At 43.9% G+C, this 20,995-nt stretch overlaps 1 protein-coding gene across 2 annotated transcripts in view; it reads left to right on the top strand.

Annotated features, from left to right (window-relative positions):
- Positions 1–20,995, top strand: part of LOC110525252 (serine-rich coiled-coil domain-containing protein 1) — a 109,861-nt gene that overhangs the window by 69,280 nt on the left and 19,586 nt on the right. The window contains exon 10 of one of the 2 annotated variants that reach the window (XM_036979390.1): positions 79–116. The exons of the other annotated variant lie outside the window; for it this stretch is intronic. Within the exon in view, the coding sequence (XP_036835285.1) occupies positions 79–81 (3 nt within the window). The 3' untranslated portion in view covers positions 82–116. The remainder of the gene's footprint in view (positions 1–78; positions 117–20,995) is intronic. 2 annotated transcript variants of the gene reach the window in all.

Genomic DNA, 20,995 nt, shown 5'->3' with positions numbered 1-20,995 from the left:
TATGTATTCATCGTGTTTGTCTCTAACATACTCATCTCTCCATATTGTTGTTTTCCCATCCACTCCTTGGCTTCGCAGTGACCAGCATCATGTGATGTGGCTGAGGCACCATGCAGGTAGGAGATCTCTCTCTGTGTGATGCAGCCAGTCTGCCTGTCTTATCTGTCTGCCTGTCTGTAATCAAAGCAGGGTGGCACTCCCATCACTCCCTCTAATCACCAAACACAGAAAACATCCTAATAATGTCATTTTAAATGAATAAATCCCAATTACCCAATCCGGGAATATACCACTGAAGGTGTTCAAAACAATCACATTTGATTTACTTGCATCTCCGCCATCACATTAAACGACTGTCCATGTAGGTGTGCTGTCTTTTTCATTTTGATCGCTGTCTCTTGGTGAGCAGTCTCCCATGGTTCCATCCTATGGCAGATTAGAATGGATTTTCATACAGAAAAGGTCAGAGTATGACATGTCTATAGAGTCCAATAAAACCAAACATTTACAATGACCAAAAGCAGAGAGAATGCCAAGAGTGTGCAACGCCGTCATCAAGGCAAAGGGTGGCTACTTTTTAAGAATCTCAAATATAAAATATATTTGGATTTGTTTAACACTTTTTTGATTACTACATGATTCCATATGTGTTATTTCATAGTTTTTATGTCTTCACTATTATTCTACAATGTAGAAAATAGTGAAAATAAAGAAACCCTAGAATGAGCAGGTGTGTCTAAACATTTGACCGGTACTGTAAGTATTCAGACCCTTTAGTCAGTACTTTGTTGAATACTTTCCAAATGCACTGTGAATTTTGTTAGTGTCCCCTTTAGCTAACACCGTAACGTTAGCTAATCTTCCTGGGGTCCAACACCAATTAATAAGACAATTACAAACTATTTTAAGTGAAGACTTTACAAACATTTAACAAGTAGACCATACAGACAGGTATTTTAATTGACGGGAAACACATTTAACATTCAATTGATGCTTTCTATTTCCCTTCCAGTCATATGGTCTTTCGCATTAGATGTTCTTATATTTTTTTCTAGAAGGTGGATTTACTTTTTGCCTGAGAAATATGGATTAGGTAAAGAGTTCCATTCAGCTATGGCTCTATGTAAAACTGTTGATTTATGTCGAATTTGTCCTTGGCTTGGGTTGCCTTTATATGCCCTTAATTTACTATCGGAAGACTGGATAATTTGTTTTCAACATGAAACCATGAGAGATTCTGATGCTTTTGGATAATATTCATACAGATAGAGCAATGAAGAGATGATCTGGCAGCCCTGTTTAGAGCAATGAAGAGATGATCTGGCAGCCCTGTTTAGAGCAATGAAGAGATGATCTGGCAGCCCTGTTTAGTGCAATGAAGAGATGATCTGGCAGCCCTGTTTAGAGCAATGAAGAGATGATCTGGCAGCCCTGTTTAGAGCAATGAAGAGATGATCTGGCAGCCCTGTTTAGAGCAATGAAGAGATGATCTGGCAGCCCTGTTTAGAGCAATGAAGAGATGATCTGGCAGCCCTGTTTAGTGCAATGAAGAGATGATCTGGCAGCCCTGTTTAGAGCAATGAAGAGATGATCTGGCAGCCCTGTTTAGAGCAATGAAGAGATGATCTGGCAGCCCTGTTTAGAGCAATGAAGAGATGATCTGGCAGCCCTGTTTAGAGCAATGAAGAGATGATCTGGCAGCCCTGTTTTGAGCCATTTGGAGCTTTTTCACATCTTTCTTTGCTGTAGATGACTGGATAGTGTGATAGGACCAGGGATTTAATCACCTGATTCAGAGTGCAAGACGTTACATACTCTGAACATTTTCTTGTAACAGAAATTCCCTTACCCATAACAATATTATCTGACGCCTAGTAGTTTTTTTTTCTTCACTCGCTCTACATGCGTTCTATTCATTGACAAATTCAATTGGGGATCATCAGCAAGCATATATCTTGAAACAAATATAATACAAATGTTCAACACCAATTTGTTCATATCAACCCACTCGGACACCATTCTTAGTTTACTACTCAGTACATCTGTTGGCTCATTACATTCTGATGCTGCGCTATACATTGTAGAGTCATCAGCATACATTGCCAGTCTTGCTTTGATCATTACTGAAGGTAGTAAATAATTAGTAAAGATTGAGTAGAGAAGTGGGCCTAGGCAGCTTCCTTGAGAAACACCACAGTGAATATATTTACTGATCAAATAAAAGTTTAGTTGTCACGTGCGCCGAATACAACAGGTGTAAACCTTACAGCGAAATGCTTACTTACAGGCTCTAACCAATGGTGCGAAAAAAAGGGGGAAAAAGTGTGTGTGTGTAGGTAAGTAAAGAAATAAAACAACAGTAAAAAGGCATTTGAAAAAAGAGTAGCAAGACTATATCTTGACACCTGTTAGTCATGCTTATTGAGGTAGTATGTACATGTAGGTATCGTTAAAGTGACTATACATATATACGATGAACAGAGAGTTGCAGAAGCGTAAAAAGAGGGTTTGGCGGGTGGTGGGACACAATGCAGATAGCCCGGTTAGCCAATGTGCGGGAGCACTGGTTGGTCGGGCCAATTTAGGTAGTATGTACATTAATATATAGTTAAAGTGACTATGCATATAAGATAAACAGAGAGTAGCAGCAGCGTAAAAGAGGGGTTGGGGGGGCACACAATGCAAATAGTCCGGGTAACCATTTGGTTACCTGTTCAGGAGTCTTATGGCTTGGGGGTCAAAACTGTTGAGAATCCTTTTTTTCCTAGACTTGGCACTCCGGTACTGCTTGCCATGCAGTAGTAGAGAGAACAGTCTATGACTGGGGTGGCTGGGGTCTTTGACAATTTTTAGGGCCTTCCTCTGACACTGCCTAGGGTAGAGGTCCTAGATGGCAGGCAGCTTTGCCCCAGTGATGTACTGGGCCGTACACACTACCCTCTGAAGTTCATTGCGGTCGGAGGCTGAGCAATTGCCGTATCAGGCAGTGATGCAACCGGTCAGGATGCTCTCGATGTTGCAGCTGTAGAACCTTTTGAGGATCTCAGGACCCATGCCAAATCTTTTTAGTTTCCTGAGGGGCAATAGGCTTTGTCGTGCCCTCTTCACGACTGTCTTGGTGTGTTTGGACCATTCTAGTTTGTTGTTGACGTGGACACCAAGGAATTTAAAGCTCTCAACCTGCTCCACTACGGCCCCGTCGATGAGAATGGGGACGTGCTCGGTGCTCCTTTTCCTGTAGTCCACAATCATCTCCTTAGTCTTGGTTACGTTGAGGGATAGGTTGTTATTCTGGCACCACCTGGCCAGGTCTCTGACCTCCTCCCTATAGGCTGTCTCGTCGTTGTCGGTGATCAGGCCTACCACTGTTGTGTCGTCAGAAAACTTAATGATGGTTTTGGAGTCGTGCCTTGCCATGCAGTCGTGAGTGAACAGGGAGTACTGGAGGGGACTGAGCACGCACCCCTGGGGAGCTCCAGTGTTGAGGATCAGCGTGGCAGATGTGTTGCTACCTACCCTCACCACCTGGGGGCGGCCTGTCAGGAAGTCCAGGATCCAGTTGCAGAGGGAGGTGTTTTGTCCCAGGATCCTTAGCTTGGTGATGAGCTTTGAGGGTACTATGGTGTTGAACGCTGAGCTGTAGTCAATGAACAGCATTCTCACATATGTGTTCCTTTTGTCCAGGTGGGAAAGGGCAGTGTGGAGTGCAGTAGATATTGTATCATCTGTGGATCTGTTTGGGTGGTATGCAAATTGGAGTGGGTCTAAGGGTTTCTGGGATAATGGTGTTGTGAGCCATTACCAGCCTTTCAAAGCACTTCATGGCTACGGACGTAGTCTGTAGTCATTTAGGCAGGTTGTCTTTGTGTTCTTGGGCACAGGGACTATGGTGGTCTGCTTGAAGCATGTTGGTATTACAGTCTCAATCAGGGACATGTTGAAAATGTCAGTGAAGACACCTGCCAGTTGGTCAACACATGCCCGGAGCACATGTCCTGGTAATCCGTCTGGCCCCGCAGCCTTGTGTATGTTGACCTGTTTAAAGGTCTTACTCACGTCGGCTACGGAGTGCGTGATCACACAGTTGTCTGGAACAGCTGATGCCCTCATGCATGCCTCAGTGTTGCTTGCCTCGAAGCAAGCTTAGAAATGATTTAGCTCGTCTGGTAGGCTCGTGTCACTGGGCAGCTCGCGGCTTTGCTTCTCTTTGTAGTCTGTAATAGTTTGCAAGCCCTGCAACATCCGACGAGCATCGTAGCCGGTGTAGTATGATTCAATCTTAGCCCTGTATTGACGCTTTGCCTGTTTGATGGTTCATCGCAGGGCATAGCGGGATTTCTTGTAGCTTCCGGGTTAGAGTCCTGCACCTTGAAAGCGGCAGCTCTACCCTTTAGTTCAGTGTGAATGTTGCCTGTAATCGATGGCTTCTGGTTGGGGTATGTACGTACAGTCACTGCACTTATTGATAAAGCCAGTGACTGATGTGGTGTATTCCTCAATGTCATCGGAGGAATCCCGGAACATGTTCCAGTCTGTGATAACAAAACAGTCCTGTAGTTTAGCATCTGCTTCATCTGACCATTTTGAGTCACTGGTGCCTCCTGCTTTAATTTTTGCTTGTAAGCAGGAATCAGGAGGATAGAGTTGTAGTCGGATTTACCAAATGGAGGGCGAGGGAGAGCTTTGTACACGTCTCTGTGTGTGGAGTACAGGTGATCTAGAATTTTTTTTCCCCCTCTGATTGCACATTTAACATGTTGTTAGGGATTTGGTAGAATTGCAGTTTCCCTGCATTAAAGTCTCCGGCCACTAGGAGCGCCGCCTCTGGGTGAGTGGTTTCCTGTTTGATTGAAAAGTTACCATTAAAGAACACTTTTTGCCTTTTCCTGGATAGATAGTTTTCCATAAAGGACTGCAGACTTAAAACCATAACATTTGAGTTTACAAAGTAACAGTTCATGATCAATTACATCAAAAACAGCACTGACATCTAGCAACACTGCACCATATAACTTCCATATAACTTCCTGTCATCCATACTCTTTAACCAATCATCTGTCATTTGTGCTAAGGCCGTACTTGTAGAATGCCCCTCTGTTTGCATGCTGGAACCCCGTTGTCAGACCATAACATGAGAAATAATCCTTGATTTGTTCAGATAAAAAAAAAAATCCAATAATTGACTTAACACAGAAAGCAAGCTTATATGATGACTATTAGGACCAGTGAATGCATATTTTTTTATCCTTAGGTAGTGGAATGACCTTGTGGCTCTTTCCAGACTTCTGGGCACACCCTATACATCAAGCATGTATTAAACATATGAGCGATTGGGGCTGATATTTGTTTAGCTGGAACTCTATCAATTTGGCATCAAGATGATCTGTATCAGGTGACTTGTCATCCGAAAGAGACAACAGCATCCTTTTTACCTCTTCCCTTTCTACTTGGTGAAATTAAAACATACATTGCCTCTCCTTCATGATGCAATTTTTTTATAAGGGTACAGTTGAAGTCGGACTTTTACAAACACTTAGGTTGGAGTCAATAAAACTTGTTTTTCGACCACTCCGCAAATTTCTTGTTAACAAACTATAGTTTTGGCAAGTCGGTTAGGACATCTACTTTGTGCATGACAAGTCATTTTTTTCAACAATTGTTTACAGACAGAATATTTCACTTATAATTCACTGTGTCAATATTCCAGTGGGTCAGAAGTTTACATACACTAAGTTTACTGTGCCTTTAAACAGCTTGGAAAATTCCCGAAAATGATATCATGGCTTTAGAAGCTTCTGATGGGCTAATTGACATAATTTGAGTCAATTGGAGGTGTACCTGTGGATGTATTTCAAGGCCTACCTTCAAACTCTCAGTGCCTCTTTGCTTGAAATCATGGGAAAATCAAAAGAAATCAGCCAAGACCTCTGAATTTTTTTTGTAGACTTCGACAAGTCTGGTTCATCCTTGGGAGCAATTTCCAAATGCTGAAGGTACCACGTTCATCTGTACAAACAATAGTACGCAAGTATAAACACCATAGGACCACGCATCCATCATACCGCTCAGGAAGGAGACGCGTTCTGTCTCCTAGAGATGAACATACTTTGGTGCGAAAAGTGCAAATCAATCCCAGAACAACAGCAAACTGATTTGTGAAGATGCTGGAGGAAACGGGTACAAAAGTATCTATATCCACAGTAAAACGAGTCCTATATCGACATAACCTGAAAGGCCGCTCAGCAAGGAAGAAGCCACTGCTCCAAAACCGCCATAAAAAGCCAGACTACAGTTTGCAACTGGACATGTGGACAAATATCGTACTTTTTAGAGAAATGTCCTCTGGTCTGATGAAACAAAAATAGAACTGTTTGGCCATAATGACCATCATTATGTTTGGAGGAAAAGGGGGAGGCTTGCAAGCCAAAGAACCCCATCCCAACCGTGAATTACAGGGGTGGCAGCATCATGTTGTGGGGGTGCATTGCTGCAGGATGGACTGGTGCACTTCACAAAATAGATGGCATCACGAGGATGGAAATTATTTGGATATATTGACGCAACATCTCAAGACATCAGTCAGGAAGTTAAAGCTTGGTCGCAAATGGATCATAATTTGCAAATAAATTCATAAAATATCCTACAATGTGATTTCTTTAGATATTTTCCCCTCATTGTGTCTGTCATAGTTGAAGTGTACCTATGATGATGAAAATTACAGGCCTCATCTTTTTAAGTGGGAGAACTTGCACAATTGGTGGCTGACTAAATACTTTTTTGCCCCACTGTATATATATATATATATAAATCGTCCGATTTTAATAGGTTTCAGCTTTTTTCGGTCCTCCAATAATTGGTATTGGTCGTTGAAATATCATAATCGGTCGACCTCTATATTGGAGTGGCCATCACAAAGCCTTGACCTCAAACCTATAGAACATTTGTGGGCAGAACTGAAAAAGCACATGTGAGCAAGGAGTCCTACAATCCTGACTCAGTTAAACCAGCTCTGTCAGGAGGAATGGGCCAAAATTCACCCAACTTATTGTGGGAAGCTTGTGGAAGGCTACCCGAAATGTTTGACCCAAGTTAAGGCAATGCTACCAAATACTAATTGAGTGTATGTAAACTTCTGACCCATTGGGAATGTGATGAAAGAAATAAAATCTGAAATAAATCAGTCTCTCTACTAAAATAAAATGGTGTTCCTAACTGACCCAAGACAGGGAATTTTTACTAGGATTAAATGTCAGGAATTGTGAATAACTGAGTTTAAATGTATTTGGCTAAGGTGTATGTAAACTTCCGACTTCAAATGTATATGACATGGAGCCATAGGTTGGAATCATAGCATTCCTCAACTTGTCCACTTTGCCTGTAAAATATTAATTAAAGTAGTTTGCAATGTCCAGTGGTTTTGTAATAAATATTCCCTCTGATTTAACAAAAGAGGCGTACATATTAGAATTCCTACCCATAATAGCTTTCAACGTTCTCCACAGTTTTCCCATCACCCTTCACTTCATCAATGTTGTGCTGATAGAATCCCTTCTTCTTTCCTTCGTTTAGCTTGATCATAAGATTTCTTCATTCACAATAACTTTTCTTATCAAACAGAGTGCCAGATTTATCTGCTGAGTTTTTTTTTGGCATCATAACACTGAATCATGAAATTTCTCAGCTCATCATCAATCCATGGGGCACCGTTTGACCTGACAGTGCATTTTCTGAAAGGGGCGTGCTTTTCAGCTATACTCAAATCATTTCTTAAAGGGGCGTGCTTATCAGCTACACTCATAAATCATTTCTTAAAGGGGCGTACTTTTCAGCTATACTCAAATAATTTCTTAAAGGGGCGTGCTTTTCAGCTATACTCAAATCATTTCTTAAAGGGGCGTGCTTATCAGCTACACTCATAAATCATTTCTTAAAGGGGCGTGCTTTTCAGCTATACTCAAATCATTTCTTAAAGGGGCGTGCTTATCAGCTACACTCATAAATCATTTCTTAAAGGGGCGTGCTTTTCAGCTATACTCAAATCATTTCTTAAAGGGTCGTGCTTATCAGCTACACTCATAAATAATTTCTTAAAGGGGCGTGCTTTTCAGCTATACTCAAATCATTTCTTAAAGGGGCGTGCTTATCAGCTATACTCATAAATCATTTCTTAAAGGGGCGTGCTTATCAGCTATACTCAAATAATTTCTTAAAGGGGCGTGCTTATCAGCTACACTCAGCTATACTCATCCTTATTACACACTTCTAACCACTGCCCATTCTTAATCTCACCCACAAATGAGTCCTGATTGAAACCTCTGTAGGACCTTGGGTAGATTACAAATGCCTTTGGTATTTTAGTTTTCCTAGTGAGTGCAACCAAGTTACGATCACAACAACCTAGTGCCACTGATACAGCTTTAGAACAATGTTCAGCCATTTTAGTAAAAATGTGATCGTTACAAGTTGATGTGATACCGGACCTATTATGTTCTGGTTGATGATGTCATAACATGGGTCAGGTTACATACATTGGCAACATAAATACATTTATTTTTCATTGGACAGTTGGTGTTAAAAAAAAAATCTATTTACCTCCCCCAAAATACATTTCCCTATTTTTATCAGATACCTTATCCAACATTTAGCAAATTACATCAAGATATTTCACATGAAATCTATAGCAGCAACCAACTAGTATAGGATAGGTCCTTCCGTTGTTTTGCTGGAATATGATTCTGGATGTAAACTGCAGCTCCACCCCCATATCTATTTCTGAACAAATTGTATCCATGTATAGAGATCTCAGCATCCTCAAAAGAAGAGTCAGAGTGAGTCTCTGATATTGCCAATACATGAATATTGTTTGACTGCCCTAGACAGCATATTTCATGATTCTTGTTTCTTAAACTGCATATATTCAAGTCTTAAACTGCATATATTCAAGTCTTAAACTGCATATATTCAAGTGAGCAATTTAACAGACCTTTCTTTGGTAGATTTACAGTATTTGGAATCTGAGAGAGAGATACTCAGTCCGTGTGTGCGTGCGTGCGTGCGTCGACTGTATGAACTAAGAGCTTTAAGGAAACTTGCATGAACATTTTAATGTACAGTTGCTCAGTGGGAGCATTAAACGTGTGATCACTATCGCTACACTGACTGTGTGATAAAAGTTAAGTGCATTCCTACCCAGTGTGTTGACACTCAGTGAAATATGGAGTCTATAAGAACGTTCAGCACCTTCACTTTACTCACTGTAGTGCACAGTAATTACATGGCTAGCGAGTCTCTGCCGTGTGCGTGCGTGCATCAGAGCTGGAGTGGCTAATTTAGTGCATGTAAGGCTGTTCTCTTTCTTTCTCTCTTTCCCTCACTCTCTTTATTTCTCTCTCTTTCCCTCACTCTCTCTCTGTCTCCGCCTGTCTCCAGACCTGGACTTATTAATGAAGGGACATCTGTTTCATGAATGCGGAAAGAGGCCCCAGAGTCCGGTGGACAGGCCTCTCGCAAAAGTTTTCCAAATTTCACCTTCCATTGATCCAGTGGAAGTGGCCCTTCCGTGCAGGTCCAGCCAGCAGCACAAAACCCAGCCCGGGGAATCAGTAATGCCCAACGTCCCCTCTGATCCTGTGAAACGCAGACGCTGCGCTGAAGGGCATACATAATGGAATTTCATTAATCATAGCCCAGGCAGGGGCTTTGGTCTGTTGTGTTATAATAATGCAGACCTGGCAGGCACTGTGGACTAAAAAGCATGATGGGAAAAGAACCCATCCTCGCTAACAAACAGTGAGTTTCTTTGCGTGTGTGTGTGTGTGTGACTTCGGGGCTCCGCTTGACAGTCTGTCCTGTGGTCTTGGGTAAACAAGTAACTAATTGATGTGGCCATTGTAAACCGGGTTAGAGTGGGGTGTGGGTTGAGATCTGCTGCCTGTCGATGTGCTGTGTCAAGAGAACTGTGTGGCAGTGACTCAGTCACAGCACTCTGGTGGATCATAGTCAAGGTCAGGTGCTGCATGGAGGGATCACGATTCCATTGAGGGTCAGGCTAAATGCGACCAATCTAATTACACTAATTAGCTGAACAATGTCCTCATCAGAATGGAATGTGAACACGCACAATTAAAGACGGGGGCACAGACCTGATTGAGGTTCTCAGAGTGTTATCGTTATGGTAACCGTCCCACTTTAAACGGGGACAGTGAATAGTGTTTTATTTTGTGTTTTTGTGTAAAGAGAGCATTGTTTTGCTGATTTCTGCCAATGTATCTTTTTGTAGTTTGGAATAAGTAGTCAAATGTAACCTGTAACTTAAACTCACGAGCAGTGGTGGGGTGGCGACGGTGGTGGTAAGTGACAGGCAGAGGGATGTGTTAAGACTGCTGCAGGGCACTGTCTATTCCTGGGGCCTTTAGCTCAAGCTTGTAACACTCCTGAATGCTGAAAAAATACTTCATTTTGTTCTTATTAATATTATTGTTTTTTTTTTTTGTACCAGAGCAGGACATGAAAGTGGAAGGATTTAATGATTCAACAGACACCCATACAAGTCATTGATTTGATGTTGAATTGGTTTGAACTAACTCCTCCACAATCCGCTGAGAACTGTTTGAAAAAGTCAAGCCTGCTTCCTGTCATGACTCCTCGCATTAAATTAATCTGCTCTTTTTGTGAGCTTTTGGTCTCGGTTCCCCTGAGGCATTCAGTGATGGCAAGGCTAAGGCTAAGGCTAAACAGTTTTTATCAAAGCCCTTCTGTCAACATCAACAGATATATGAGGTATCGTTCCACAGCGGCTGACATTCAGCCATGATACTCATGCTCTCTACAAGTGCCGTTAATAGGCTAATTACCCATAAGTATGAGCGAAGTCATCGAGGCTATTGTGAAAGGATTTTTCTAGTATTAAATTAGCGTTACTTTTCATTAGCGCAACTGCCGCTATTTGTTTTAATGGTTCTATTAAAGAGCTCTGATTTAATCAAGTGCTACCCATCAGAACGAGAGAAATTAGCCAAGCAAGACGTTGACAAGCTAAGCTACATTGGGTTTCTCTTCCCTAATAAAGTACTGAACATGCTTAGTATTGCATGTTGCTCTGTTTTATCCATATAGTGCTTATGGAGTCATGTGCTATGAGCACCTGGGTCTATCCCCTGGACTGATGCACCATTGACTCTCATGCAGACTTTGTGTTATGTTCTATGTTCTAATGTCTTTCTATGTCAGGCCCAAGGGCTTAGTTTGGTTGAGGTGTGTGTAATGAACACAAGCTGTGCTGACTACCTGTGTCCGTATGAGTCCCAGGAAAGACCATACCGAGCCATCTGTAGCTTCACTGCATTGGCCAGTGGCAAAATCTCTCGTCTAAGGCTCCTTTCCTGTTTGGCTAATTCAATGGCTGGTTAATTAAAATACCTGAAATAGTATTTGATCCCAGGTCTGGTCTAGATTGTTAATACCTGAGTGAGGAGATACAATGGTTTCTGTTCTTCGTACTGTAAAAACATACCTAGAGCAGAGGTAAGCTAGCCAATAGCTAGCCCAGTTTATTAAACAGGAAATCTCAATAACTTCACCTGCCAATATCTCTACAGTGAGTGCTCTTAATACCTCCGGCATGTGATTGGCCTGTTCAAATATTACTCTGAATATTTAGTTGGGTTCACTTGTACATTCTGGACCAGAGAAATAGTTCTGGTTAGTAGGTTGGGGATTGTGATGCTTCTACAAGGCTCTCTCTGGTGGCCCGAGAAAAGACAACTCACTAGATGTTGTTGGTAAGTTGATCTGAAAGGTTATTTCTGGCTACTCCAGATCTCCATAGCCAGATAAGCCTATTCTACAGATGGATTTATATGTTTTAATGACTTTCGGTGTTCAATAATAAAGCATTAAAGATGAAAAAAAAGGTGAGATTCCCTGCGGTTATATTCTCCTTGCCAAAAAAAGGGGGACGGTGTTTTTTTTTAATGTGCTATTGCCACATCATATTCCCCTTTTTAATTACTACAAAGTTCAAAGAAACACTCTGAAAAATTCCCTTTAAATAGTTTCACATCGTTAAAGATAACACAATTAAAAACGTTTTCAGATTGGGTTTTTGCAGTAACCTTTCAATTGAACTTGTCTATTTTAAGCAATGAAAGAGAACTCGTTTACAATCCGCACACAGGAAAATAATATAAATATATATACACACACAACAGTTGATCATCAGTTCTTCTTACATTGCTGACCCGGGATACAATTAATAAGAGGTTTTAGAGCATCTTAATAGACAACCAGTGCAATCAGCATATGTTTCAAAAGGGAGAATTCTGATTGTATTTCATAAGAATGGAATGGATTCTGAAATGAATTAGCTTCTTCTAATTCTCTGGACAGAAGACGGTACAGTGTGAGTGGGACAAGGGGGACAGCAGCAGAGGAGGAACCCACGTGAGCATGTGGGAGAGAGAGACTGGGAGAAACAGTTGCTATGGCCGCTCAGACCGATATGACATGGGACTCATTCTTAGTGTAAGCTTTCTTGTTGCACTTATCCTCCATGCCCTGAGAGAATACCGAGCTGTAGAATTATTATTCTTTTTTAAATGAGATTGTGGACAGTGAGAGTGGCCTTGGTGAAAAGTCTGTCTGTTTTTGCCTCTCCAAGGCCTAAGGAATACAGCAGCCACATAGGCAAGGTATTTTTTATTTGCAGAGAATGCAGGAATATTCTGTCTTTGACAACCCTTTACCACTGAAACTGTGTGTGTGTGTGTGTTCGTGTGTGTGCACGGTTTGACATATGCTTCTTTAGTAGCCTGCTATTTTGGTCTGTTCAAGGCAACCAGCCCCCATGCTTGTCTTACTGTATGTAGGCCAGTCAATCATGGTGGTTCGAGGACATGGAGAGACCGACATGGTTACAGAGCAGCAAATGGTGAAGGGCGCCATGGTGACAGAGCAGCAAATAGTGAAGGGCGCCATGGTGACAGAGCAGCAAATGGAGAAGGGCGCCATGGTGACAGAGCAGCAAATGGAGAAGGGCGCCATGGTGACAGAGCAGCAAATGGAGAAGGGCGCCATGGTGACAGAGCAGCAAATGGAGAAGGGCGCCATGGTGACAGAGCAGCAAATGGTGAAGGGTGCCATGGTGACAGAGCAGCAAATGGTGAAGGGCGCCATGGTGACAGAGCAGCAAATGGTGAAGGGCGCCATGGTGACAGAGCAGCAAATGGTGAAGGGTGCCATGGTGACAGAGCAGCAAACAGTGAAGGGCGCCATGGTGACAGAGCAGCAAATGGAGAAGGACGCCATGGTGACAGAGCAGCAAATAGTGAAGGGCGCCATGGTGACAGAGCAGCAAATGGAGAAGGGCGCCATGGTGACAGAGCAGCAAATGGAGAAGGGTGCCATGGTGACAGAGAGGCAAATGGAGAAGGGCGCCATGGTGACAAAGATTTAAAAGCGCATCATAAAGTGATTGGGCGAGAAGTTGGACTGACTCCCCAGACAGCCTCTCTTAGGAAAGTGGAGTGTGTTGGAGAGAGAGGGAATAAGAGTTGCAGCGAATCTATCATGCACTGTCTACATTTTGGTCTGTGCCTCCCGTCACCTCCCTTTTGGACTGAGAAAGGAGAGGTTATTTTTTACAACTCCCTGAACTTGTCGGAACATATACTGGCTTTGACTGTCTGTACCAAGAGAACACGGTCCCTGAGGAAGATTGGATTCGTTTGTCACTGTGTATGTCTATGCCCCGATTTAGATCACTTGGCTCACTGAGCGCATGAATTCAAAGTCCTTACACAGTAATTAGACTACAGTAATGTCTTTGTACGTTTGTCTTATGCTAATATAAAGAATTCCTCTCATGTGTAACGGGTAATCCTCATACATGATAATTACTAGCCAGACATTACAGATGGGGGAAAAAAAGAGAGAAATTACACTTCAAAGCCAAACCTGTACAGGCATGGTGTTGGGCAGTACTTAAAACTAATGTCAAATATCCAAAACACAAAAGCAGCATTACCTTGATTGAAAACAGTCATTTAAAACGAACCTCCAAGACAGCATTAGTGGTAATAACAGCAGCAGTTATGCAACAACTAACACGGATATAATTCAGGAACGCAACGTTACATTTGCTAGACTGCGATCGCAACAATTAAGAGAGCAATTAAAATTGCCTTATGTTTGAAACAAACCCCAGATCAGTGGAGGAATATCACACAGGGCTGACAGAAACAAGGACAGGAGGAGGTAGCAGCAGAGTAAAGTGTTTAAAGAGATGAAACATTAAACCAAAGCCTCATTTAGTTGTACTCTTTGTGTGTGTGTGTGTGTGTGTGTGTGTGTGTGCAGGGATGGGGCCAGTGAGAGTAGAATAAATACATAGGGTAGACTGGATGTACATGAAGAATTACAACACAGAAAAATACTGCTAATTTTACTGCTATTTTGTTTTGCACCAGATTCAACATGTTGGAAGGTTGTGTTGCGTTCTCTTTTATCCGACATGGAATTGGAGTCTCCCATTTCTTTTCTTTTTTAACCCTTATTTCACCAGGTCAGTTGATTTGAGGACACATTCTCATTTACATCAACGACCTGAGAGGAGGGGATGAAATGAGCCAATTATAAGCTTCTGGATCTTTCATCAGGCTGGTAGCTGGTCAAGACTTTTCTTCAGAAAGCTCTGGATCCTTAGTCAGTTTTGTCCATTTGGTCAATACCTTTTCTTCAGAAAGCTCTGGATCCTTAGTCAGTTTTGTCCATTTGGTCAATACCTTTCTTCAGAAAGCTCTGGATCCTTAGTCAGTTTTGTCCATTTGGTCAATACCTTTCTTCAGAAGACTCTGGATCCTTAATCAGGCAAGCAGCTGGTCAATACCTTTTCCTTTCCCCCTCCTTCAGGGAGCATGTTTAACCCACACTATAAGGGTTCTGGTCTAAAGTTATGCACTATATAGGGAATATGGTGCCATTTAGAACACGTTCTAACACAAGTTCTGGGTTTTTGTGTTTTAACTTCTTTTTTTTTTTTTTACATAATGCTTCTGCCACTGTCTCTTATGGATCTTCTGGACACCAGAACAGCGATTACTCACCTCGTGCTGGACGAAGAATTCTTCTTTAACAATTCGGAGGGAAAGATATACGGCTCGTCCCAGACCAGGTCCAAATCCCAGTCATTTGCTTGAAGAGGAGACACCGATACAGGGTGGGGCGTAGATCCGGGTGCTTGGTGAAAAGACCACCATAGTCCCTGTGCCCAAGAACACCAAGGTAACCTGCCTAAATGACTACCAACCCGTAGCACTCACGTCTGTAGCCATGAAGTGCTTTGAAAGGCTGGTCATGGCCCACATCAACACCATCTTCCCAGAAAGCCTAGACCCATTACAATTCGCATACCGCTCCAACAGATCCACAGATGACGCAATCTCCATTGCACTGGACACACTGGCATTTCCCACCTGGACAAAAGGAACACCTACGTGAGAATGCTGTTTGTTTTTTTTTTTTTTTTTTGTTTTGTTTTTTTTTGTGAATTTTACCCATTTTTTTTCTCCCCAATTTCGTGGTATCCAATTGTTGTAGTAGCTACTATCTTGTCTCATTGCTACAACTCCCGTACGGGCTTGGGAGAGACGAAGGCTGAATGTCATGCGTCCTCCGATACACAACCCAACCAGTACTGCTTCTTAACACAGCGCGCATCCAACCCCAATGTGTCGGAGGCTACACCGTGCACCTGGCAACCTTGGCTAGCGCGCACTGCGCCCGGCCTGCCACAGGAGTCGCTGGTGCACGATGAGACAAGGAGATCCCTACTGACCAATCCCTCCCTAACCCGGACGACGCTAGGCCAATTGTGCGTCGCCCCACGGACCTCCCGGTTGCGGCCGGTTACGACAGAGCCTGGGCGCGAACCCATGGACTCTGATGGCACAGCTGGCGCTGCAGTACAGCGCCCTTAACCACTGCGCCACCCGGGAGGACAGAATGCTGTTCGTTAATTACAGCTCAGCATTCAACAGTGCCCTCAAAACTCAGCACTAAGCTAAGGATCCTGGGACTAAACACCTCCCTCTGCAACTGGATCCTGGACAGGCCGCACCCAGGTGATGAGGGTAGGCAACAACACATCTGCATCACTGATCCTCAACACGGGGACCCTCAGGGGTGCGTGCTTAGTCCCCTCCTGTACTTTCTGTTCTACCATGACTGTGTGGACACGCACGAATCCAACACCATCATTAAGTTTGCCGATGAGACAATGGTGGTAGGCCTGATCACTGACAGCAGTGAGACATCCTACAGGGAGGACAACAACCTCTCCCTCAATGTGAGCAAGACAAAAGAGCTGAACGTGGATTACAGCAGAAAGGAGGCCGAGCACGCTCCCATTCACATCACTAACAAACTGTCATGGTTCAAACACACCAAGACAGTTGTGAAGAGGGCACCACAACACATATTCACCCTCAGAAGGCCGCTTTGTATGGCAACTGCTTGGCATACGAACACAAGGCGCTACAGAAGATGGTGCGTACGGCCATCACTGGGGCCAAGCTTCCTGCCATCCAGGACCTCTATTCCAGGCGGTGTCAGAGGAAGGCCCTAAAAATGGTCAGACTCCAGAAGGGTTGCACATTTTGGGGAATATTCAAAGGTGGAAACTTTCCATGGGAATTAATGGGAATGTATGCAAATTAATATTAATACCATTAAATGTAGATGTTTTTTGCATTGGATATATTTACCATATCATATGGAGACAGAAACATAAACCTTTTACCTCATCATAAGTAGACATAATTGCAAATGATTAAATCCTTCCAATAGAAAATAAAAAAACTATTTAGTTACGAATTAAACTTTTAATTAAATTAGTTGACTCTTCACATGGGGTGATTTCACTGAACAACAAAAGAAAGGGAATATTGAATGATCCCCAATGATCCCTCATCTCCCAAAAACATTTCAACATACATCTGTAAAATGATAGTCTAGAAACTAAAGCTTTGGTTGTCTTTCTCTCAGGCTTCCATGTCTTCTCCCTGGACCTCCTCAATGTCCACCTCTTGAACATCAGACTCCGTAGTCCTCATCTTCACTGTCACTTTCCAACCTTGTTGAGGATGGCTCGTTGTATTGTATTTGCAAATGTACACAGCTTTTCCTTCTACATTAGCTGCAGTGAAATGTCTCCACACATCAGATAGTGCCGGTGGCATTTTCCTGTAACAATTATTATTTTTTTTGTTTAAAAAACCCCAAAATACAATTCCATGTACAGATAAAAAGTTAAGCAGTTAGATTAAACAACTCCTTTGTAAGATATGCATTTTTTAAATGAAGCATGCATGGTAACAGGTGAATTAACACTCCTCCGTTAGCAGGCTCAAGCAAGCTAAAACCCACATGGTAGCAAAAACTAACTAGCAGAAATTGTGAAAAAGTTAGAAATGATTTAAACACACTTTGCTGTAGGCTACCATTTACTAGTTAACAAAAAATCATGTATGTCATATCAAATGTATTCACCTCACCCAGTATTGTAATCCAAACTTACCAGAGATCATGAAGTCCTTGGCTCAGACAGTGTAGGAGTTTGGGCTCAATAGCATCTCATTAGTGTGCAAGATCTTGAGAATCAGCTGTACATGTGATGGAAGAATACACTGTGTGGTGCAGAGGGTTGCAATTCCATTGAATTGGGGATAGTTTAACCAAAATATGCCACAAGACCTAGAATTGCCTTGTTTATCCCAAGCAAACTTTTTTTTAAATGAATCTAAGCAAAAAACCCACATTCCCTGAATTAACTTCCCATGTAAGATTTCAATAAAGTTTCCAACCTTTTGCAACCCTAGACTCCAGCCACCCTAGACATAGACTGTTCTCTCTGCTGCCATACGGCAAGCGCTTCTGGAGAGCCAAGTCCAGGTCCAAGAGGCTCCTTAACAGCTCCTTCCCCCAAGCCATAAGACTGCTAAACAGTTTATCAAATGGCTACCCGGACTATTTGCATTGACCCCCTTTTTTTTTTTACAGTGCTGCTACTCGCTGTTGATTTATCTATGCATAGTCACTTTACCCCTACCTAAATGTACATGATACCTCCATTACCTCAACTTACCTGTACCCCCGCGCACAACATTGAATCGGTACCTGTGGCCCCTGTATATAGCCTCCACATTGACTTGGTACCGCTACCCCCTGTATATAGCCTCCACATTGACTCGGTACCGCTACCCCCTGTATATAGCCTCCACATTGACTCGGTACCGCTACCCCCTGTATATAGCCTCCACATTGACTCGGTACCGGTGGCCCCTGTATATAGCCTCCACATTGACTCGGTACCGGTGGCCCCTGTATATAGCCTCCACATTGACTTGGTACAGCTACCCCCTGTATATAGCCTCCACATTGACTCGGTACCGGTACCCCCTGTATATAGCCTCCACATTGACTCGGTACCGGTACCCCCTGTATATAGCCTCCACATTGACTCGGTACCGGTACCCCCTGTGTATAGCCTCCACATTGACTCGGTACCGGTACCCCCTGTATATAGCCTCCACATTGACTCTGTACCTGTACCCCCTGTATATAGCCTCCACATTGACTCTGTACCTGTACCCCCTGTATATAGCCTCCACATTGACTCGGTACCGGTACCCCCTGTATATAGCCTCCACATTGACTCGGTACCGGTACCCCCTGTATATAGCCTCCACATTGACTCGGTACCGGTACCCCCTGTATATAGCCTCCACATTGACTCTGTACCTGTACCCCCTGTATATAGCCTCCACATTGACTCTGTACCTGTACCCCCTGTGTATAGCCTCCACATTGACTCGGTACCGGTACCCCTGTATATAGCCTCCACATTGACTCGGTACCGGTACCCCCTGTATATAGCCTCCACATTGACTTGGTACCGGTACCCCCTGTGTATAGCCTCCACATTGACTTGGTACCGGTACCCCCTGTGTATAGCCTCCACATTGACCCGGTACCCCCTGTGTATAGCCTCCACATTGACTCGGTACCGGTACCCCCTGTGTATAGCCTCCACATTGACTTGGTACCGGTACCCCCTGTGTATAGCCTCCACATTGACTTGGTACCGGTACCCCCTGTGTATAGCCTCCACATTGACTCTGTACCGGTACCCCCTGTGTATAGCCTCCACATTGACTTGGTACCGGTACCCCCTGTATATAGCCTCCACATTGACTTGGTACCGGTACCCCCTGTGTATAGCCTCCACATTGACTCTGTACCTGTACCCCCTGTATATAGCCTCCACATTGACTTGGTACCGGTACCCCCTGTGTATAGCCTCCACATTGACTTGGTACCGGTACCCCCTGTGTATAGCCTCCACATTGACTTGGTACCGGTACCCCCTGTATATAGCCTCCACATTAACTCGGTACCGCTACCCCCTGTATATAGCCTCCACATTGACTCTGTACCTGTACCCCCTGTATATAGCCTCCACATTGACTCGGTACCGGTACCCCCTGTGTATAGCCTCCACATTGACTTGGTACCGGTACCCCCTGTGTATAGCCTCCACATTGACTCGGTACCGGTACCCCCTGTATATAGCCTCCACATTGACTCTGTACCTGTACCCCCTGTATATAGCCTCCACATTGACTCTGTACCTGTACCCCCTGTATATAGCCTCCACATTGACTCGGTACCGGTACCCCCTGTATATAGCCTCCACATTGACTCGGTACCGGTACCCCCTGTATATAGCCTCCACATTGACTCGGTACCGGTACCCCCTGTATATAGCCTCCACATTGACTCTGTACCTGTACCCCCTGTATATAGCCTCCACATTGACTCTGTACCTGTACCCCCTGTGTATAGCCTCCACATTGACTCGGTACCGGTACCCCTGTATATAGCCTCCACATTGACTCGGTACCGGTACCCCCTGTATATAGCCTCCACATTGACTTGGTACCGGTACCCCCTGTGTATAGCCTCCACATTGACTTGGTACCGGTACCCCCTGTGTATAGCCTCCACATTGACCCGGTACCCCCTGTGTATAGCCTCCACATTGACTCGGTACCGGTACCCCCTGTGTATAGCCTCCACATTGACTTGGTACCGGTACCCCCTGTGTATAGCCTCCACATTGACTTGGTACCGGTACCCCCTGTGTATAGCCTCCACATTGACTCTGTACCGGTACCCCCTGTGTATAGCCTCCACATTGACTTGGTACCGGTACCCCCTGTATATAGCCTCCACATTGACTTGGTACCGGTACCCCCTGTGTATAGCCTCCACATTGACTCTGTACCTGTACCCCCTGTATATAGCCTCCACATTGACTTGGTACCGGTACCCCCTGTGTATAGCCTCCACATTGACTTGGTACCGGTACCCCCTGTGTATAGCCTCCACATTGACTTGGTACCGGTACCCCCTGTATATAGCCTCCACATTAACTCGGTACCGCTACCCCCTGTATATAGCCTCCACATTGACTCTGTACCGGTACCCCCTGTATATAGCCTCCACATTGACTCGGTACCGGTACCCCCTGTGTATAGCCTCCACATTGACTTGGTACCGGTACCCCCTGTGTATAGCCTCCACATTGACTTGGTACCGGTACCCCCTGTATATAGCCTCCACATTGACTCGGTACCGGTACCCCCTGTGTATAGCCTCCACATTGACTTGGTACCGGTACCCCCTGTATATAGCCTCCACATTGACTTGGTACCGGTACCCCCTGTGTATAGCCTCCACATTGACTCTGTACCGGTACCCCCTGTATATAGCCTCCACATTGACTCTGTACCGGTACCCCCTGTATATAGCCTCCACATTGACTCTGTACCGGTACCCCCTGTATATAGCCTCCACATTGACTCGGTACCGGTACCCCCTGTGTATAGCCTCCACATTGACTTGGTACCGGTACCCCCTGTATATAGCCTCCACATTG

This window comes from Oncorhynchus mykiss, chromosome 6, assembly GCF_013265735.2.
Source record: "Oncorhynchus mykiss isolate Arlee chromosome 6, USDA_OmykA_1.1, whole genome shotgun sequence".
Lineage (NCBI taxonomy): Eukaryota > Metazoa > Chordata > Actinopteri > Salmoniformes > Salmonidae > Oncorhynchus > Oncorhynchus mykiss.
The sequence above is the reverse complement of the archived record's forward strand: the minus strand, read 5'-3'. Positions and strand labels throughout refer to the sequence as shown.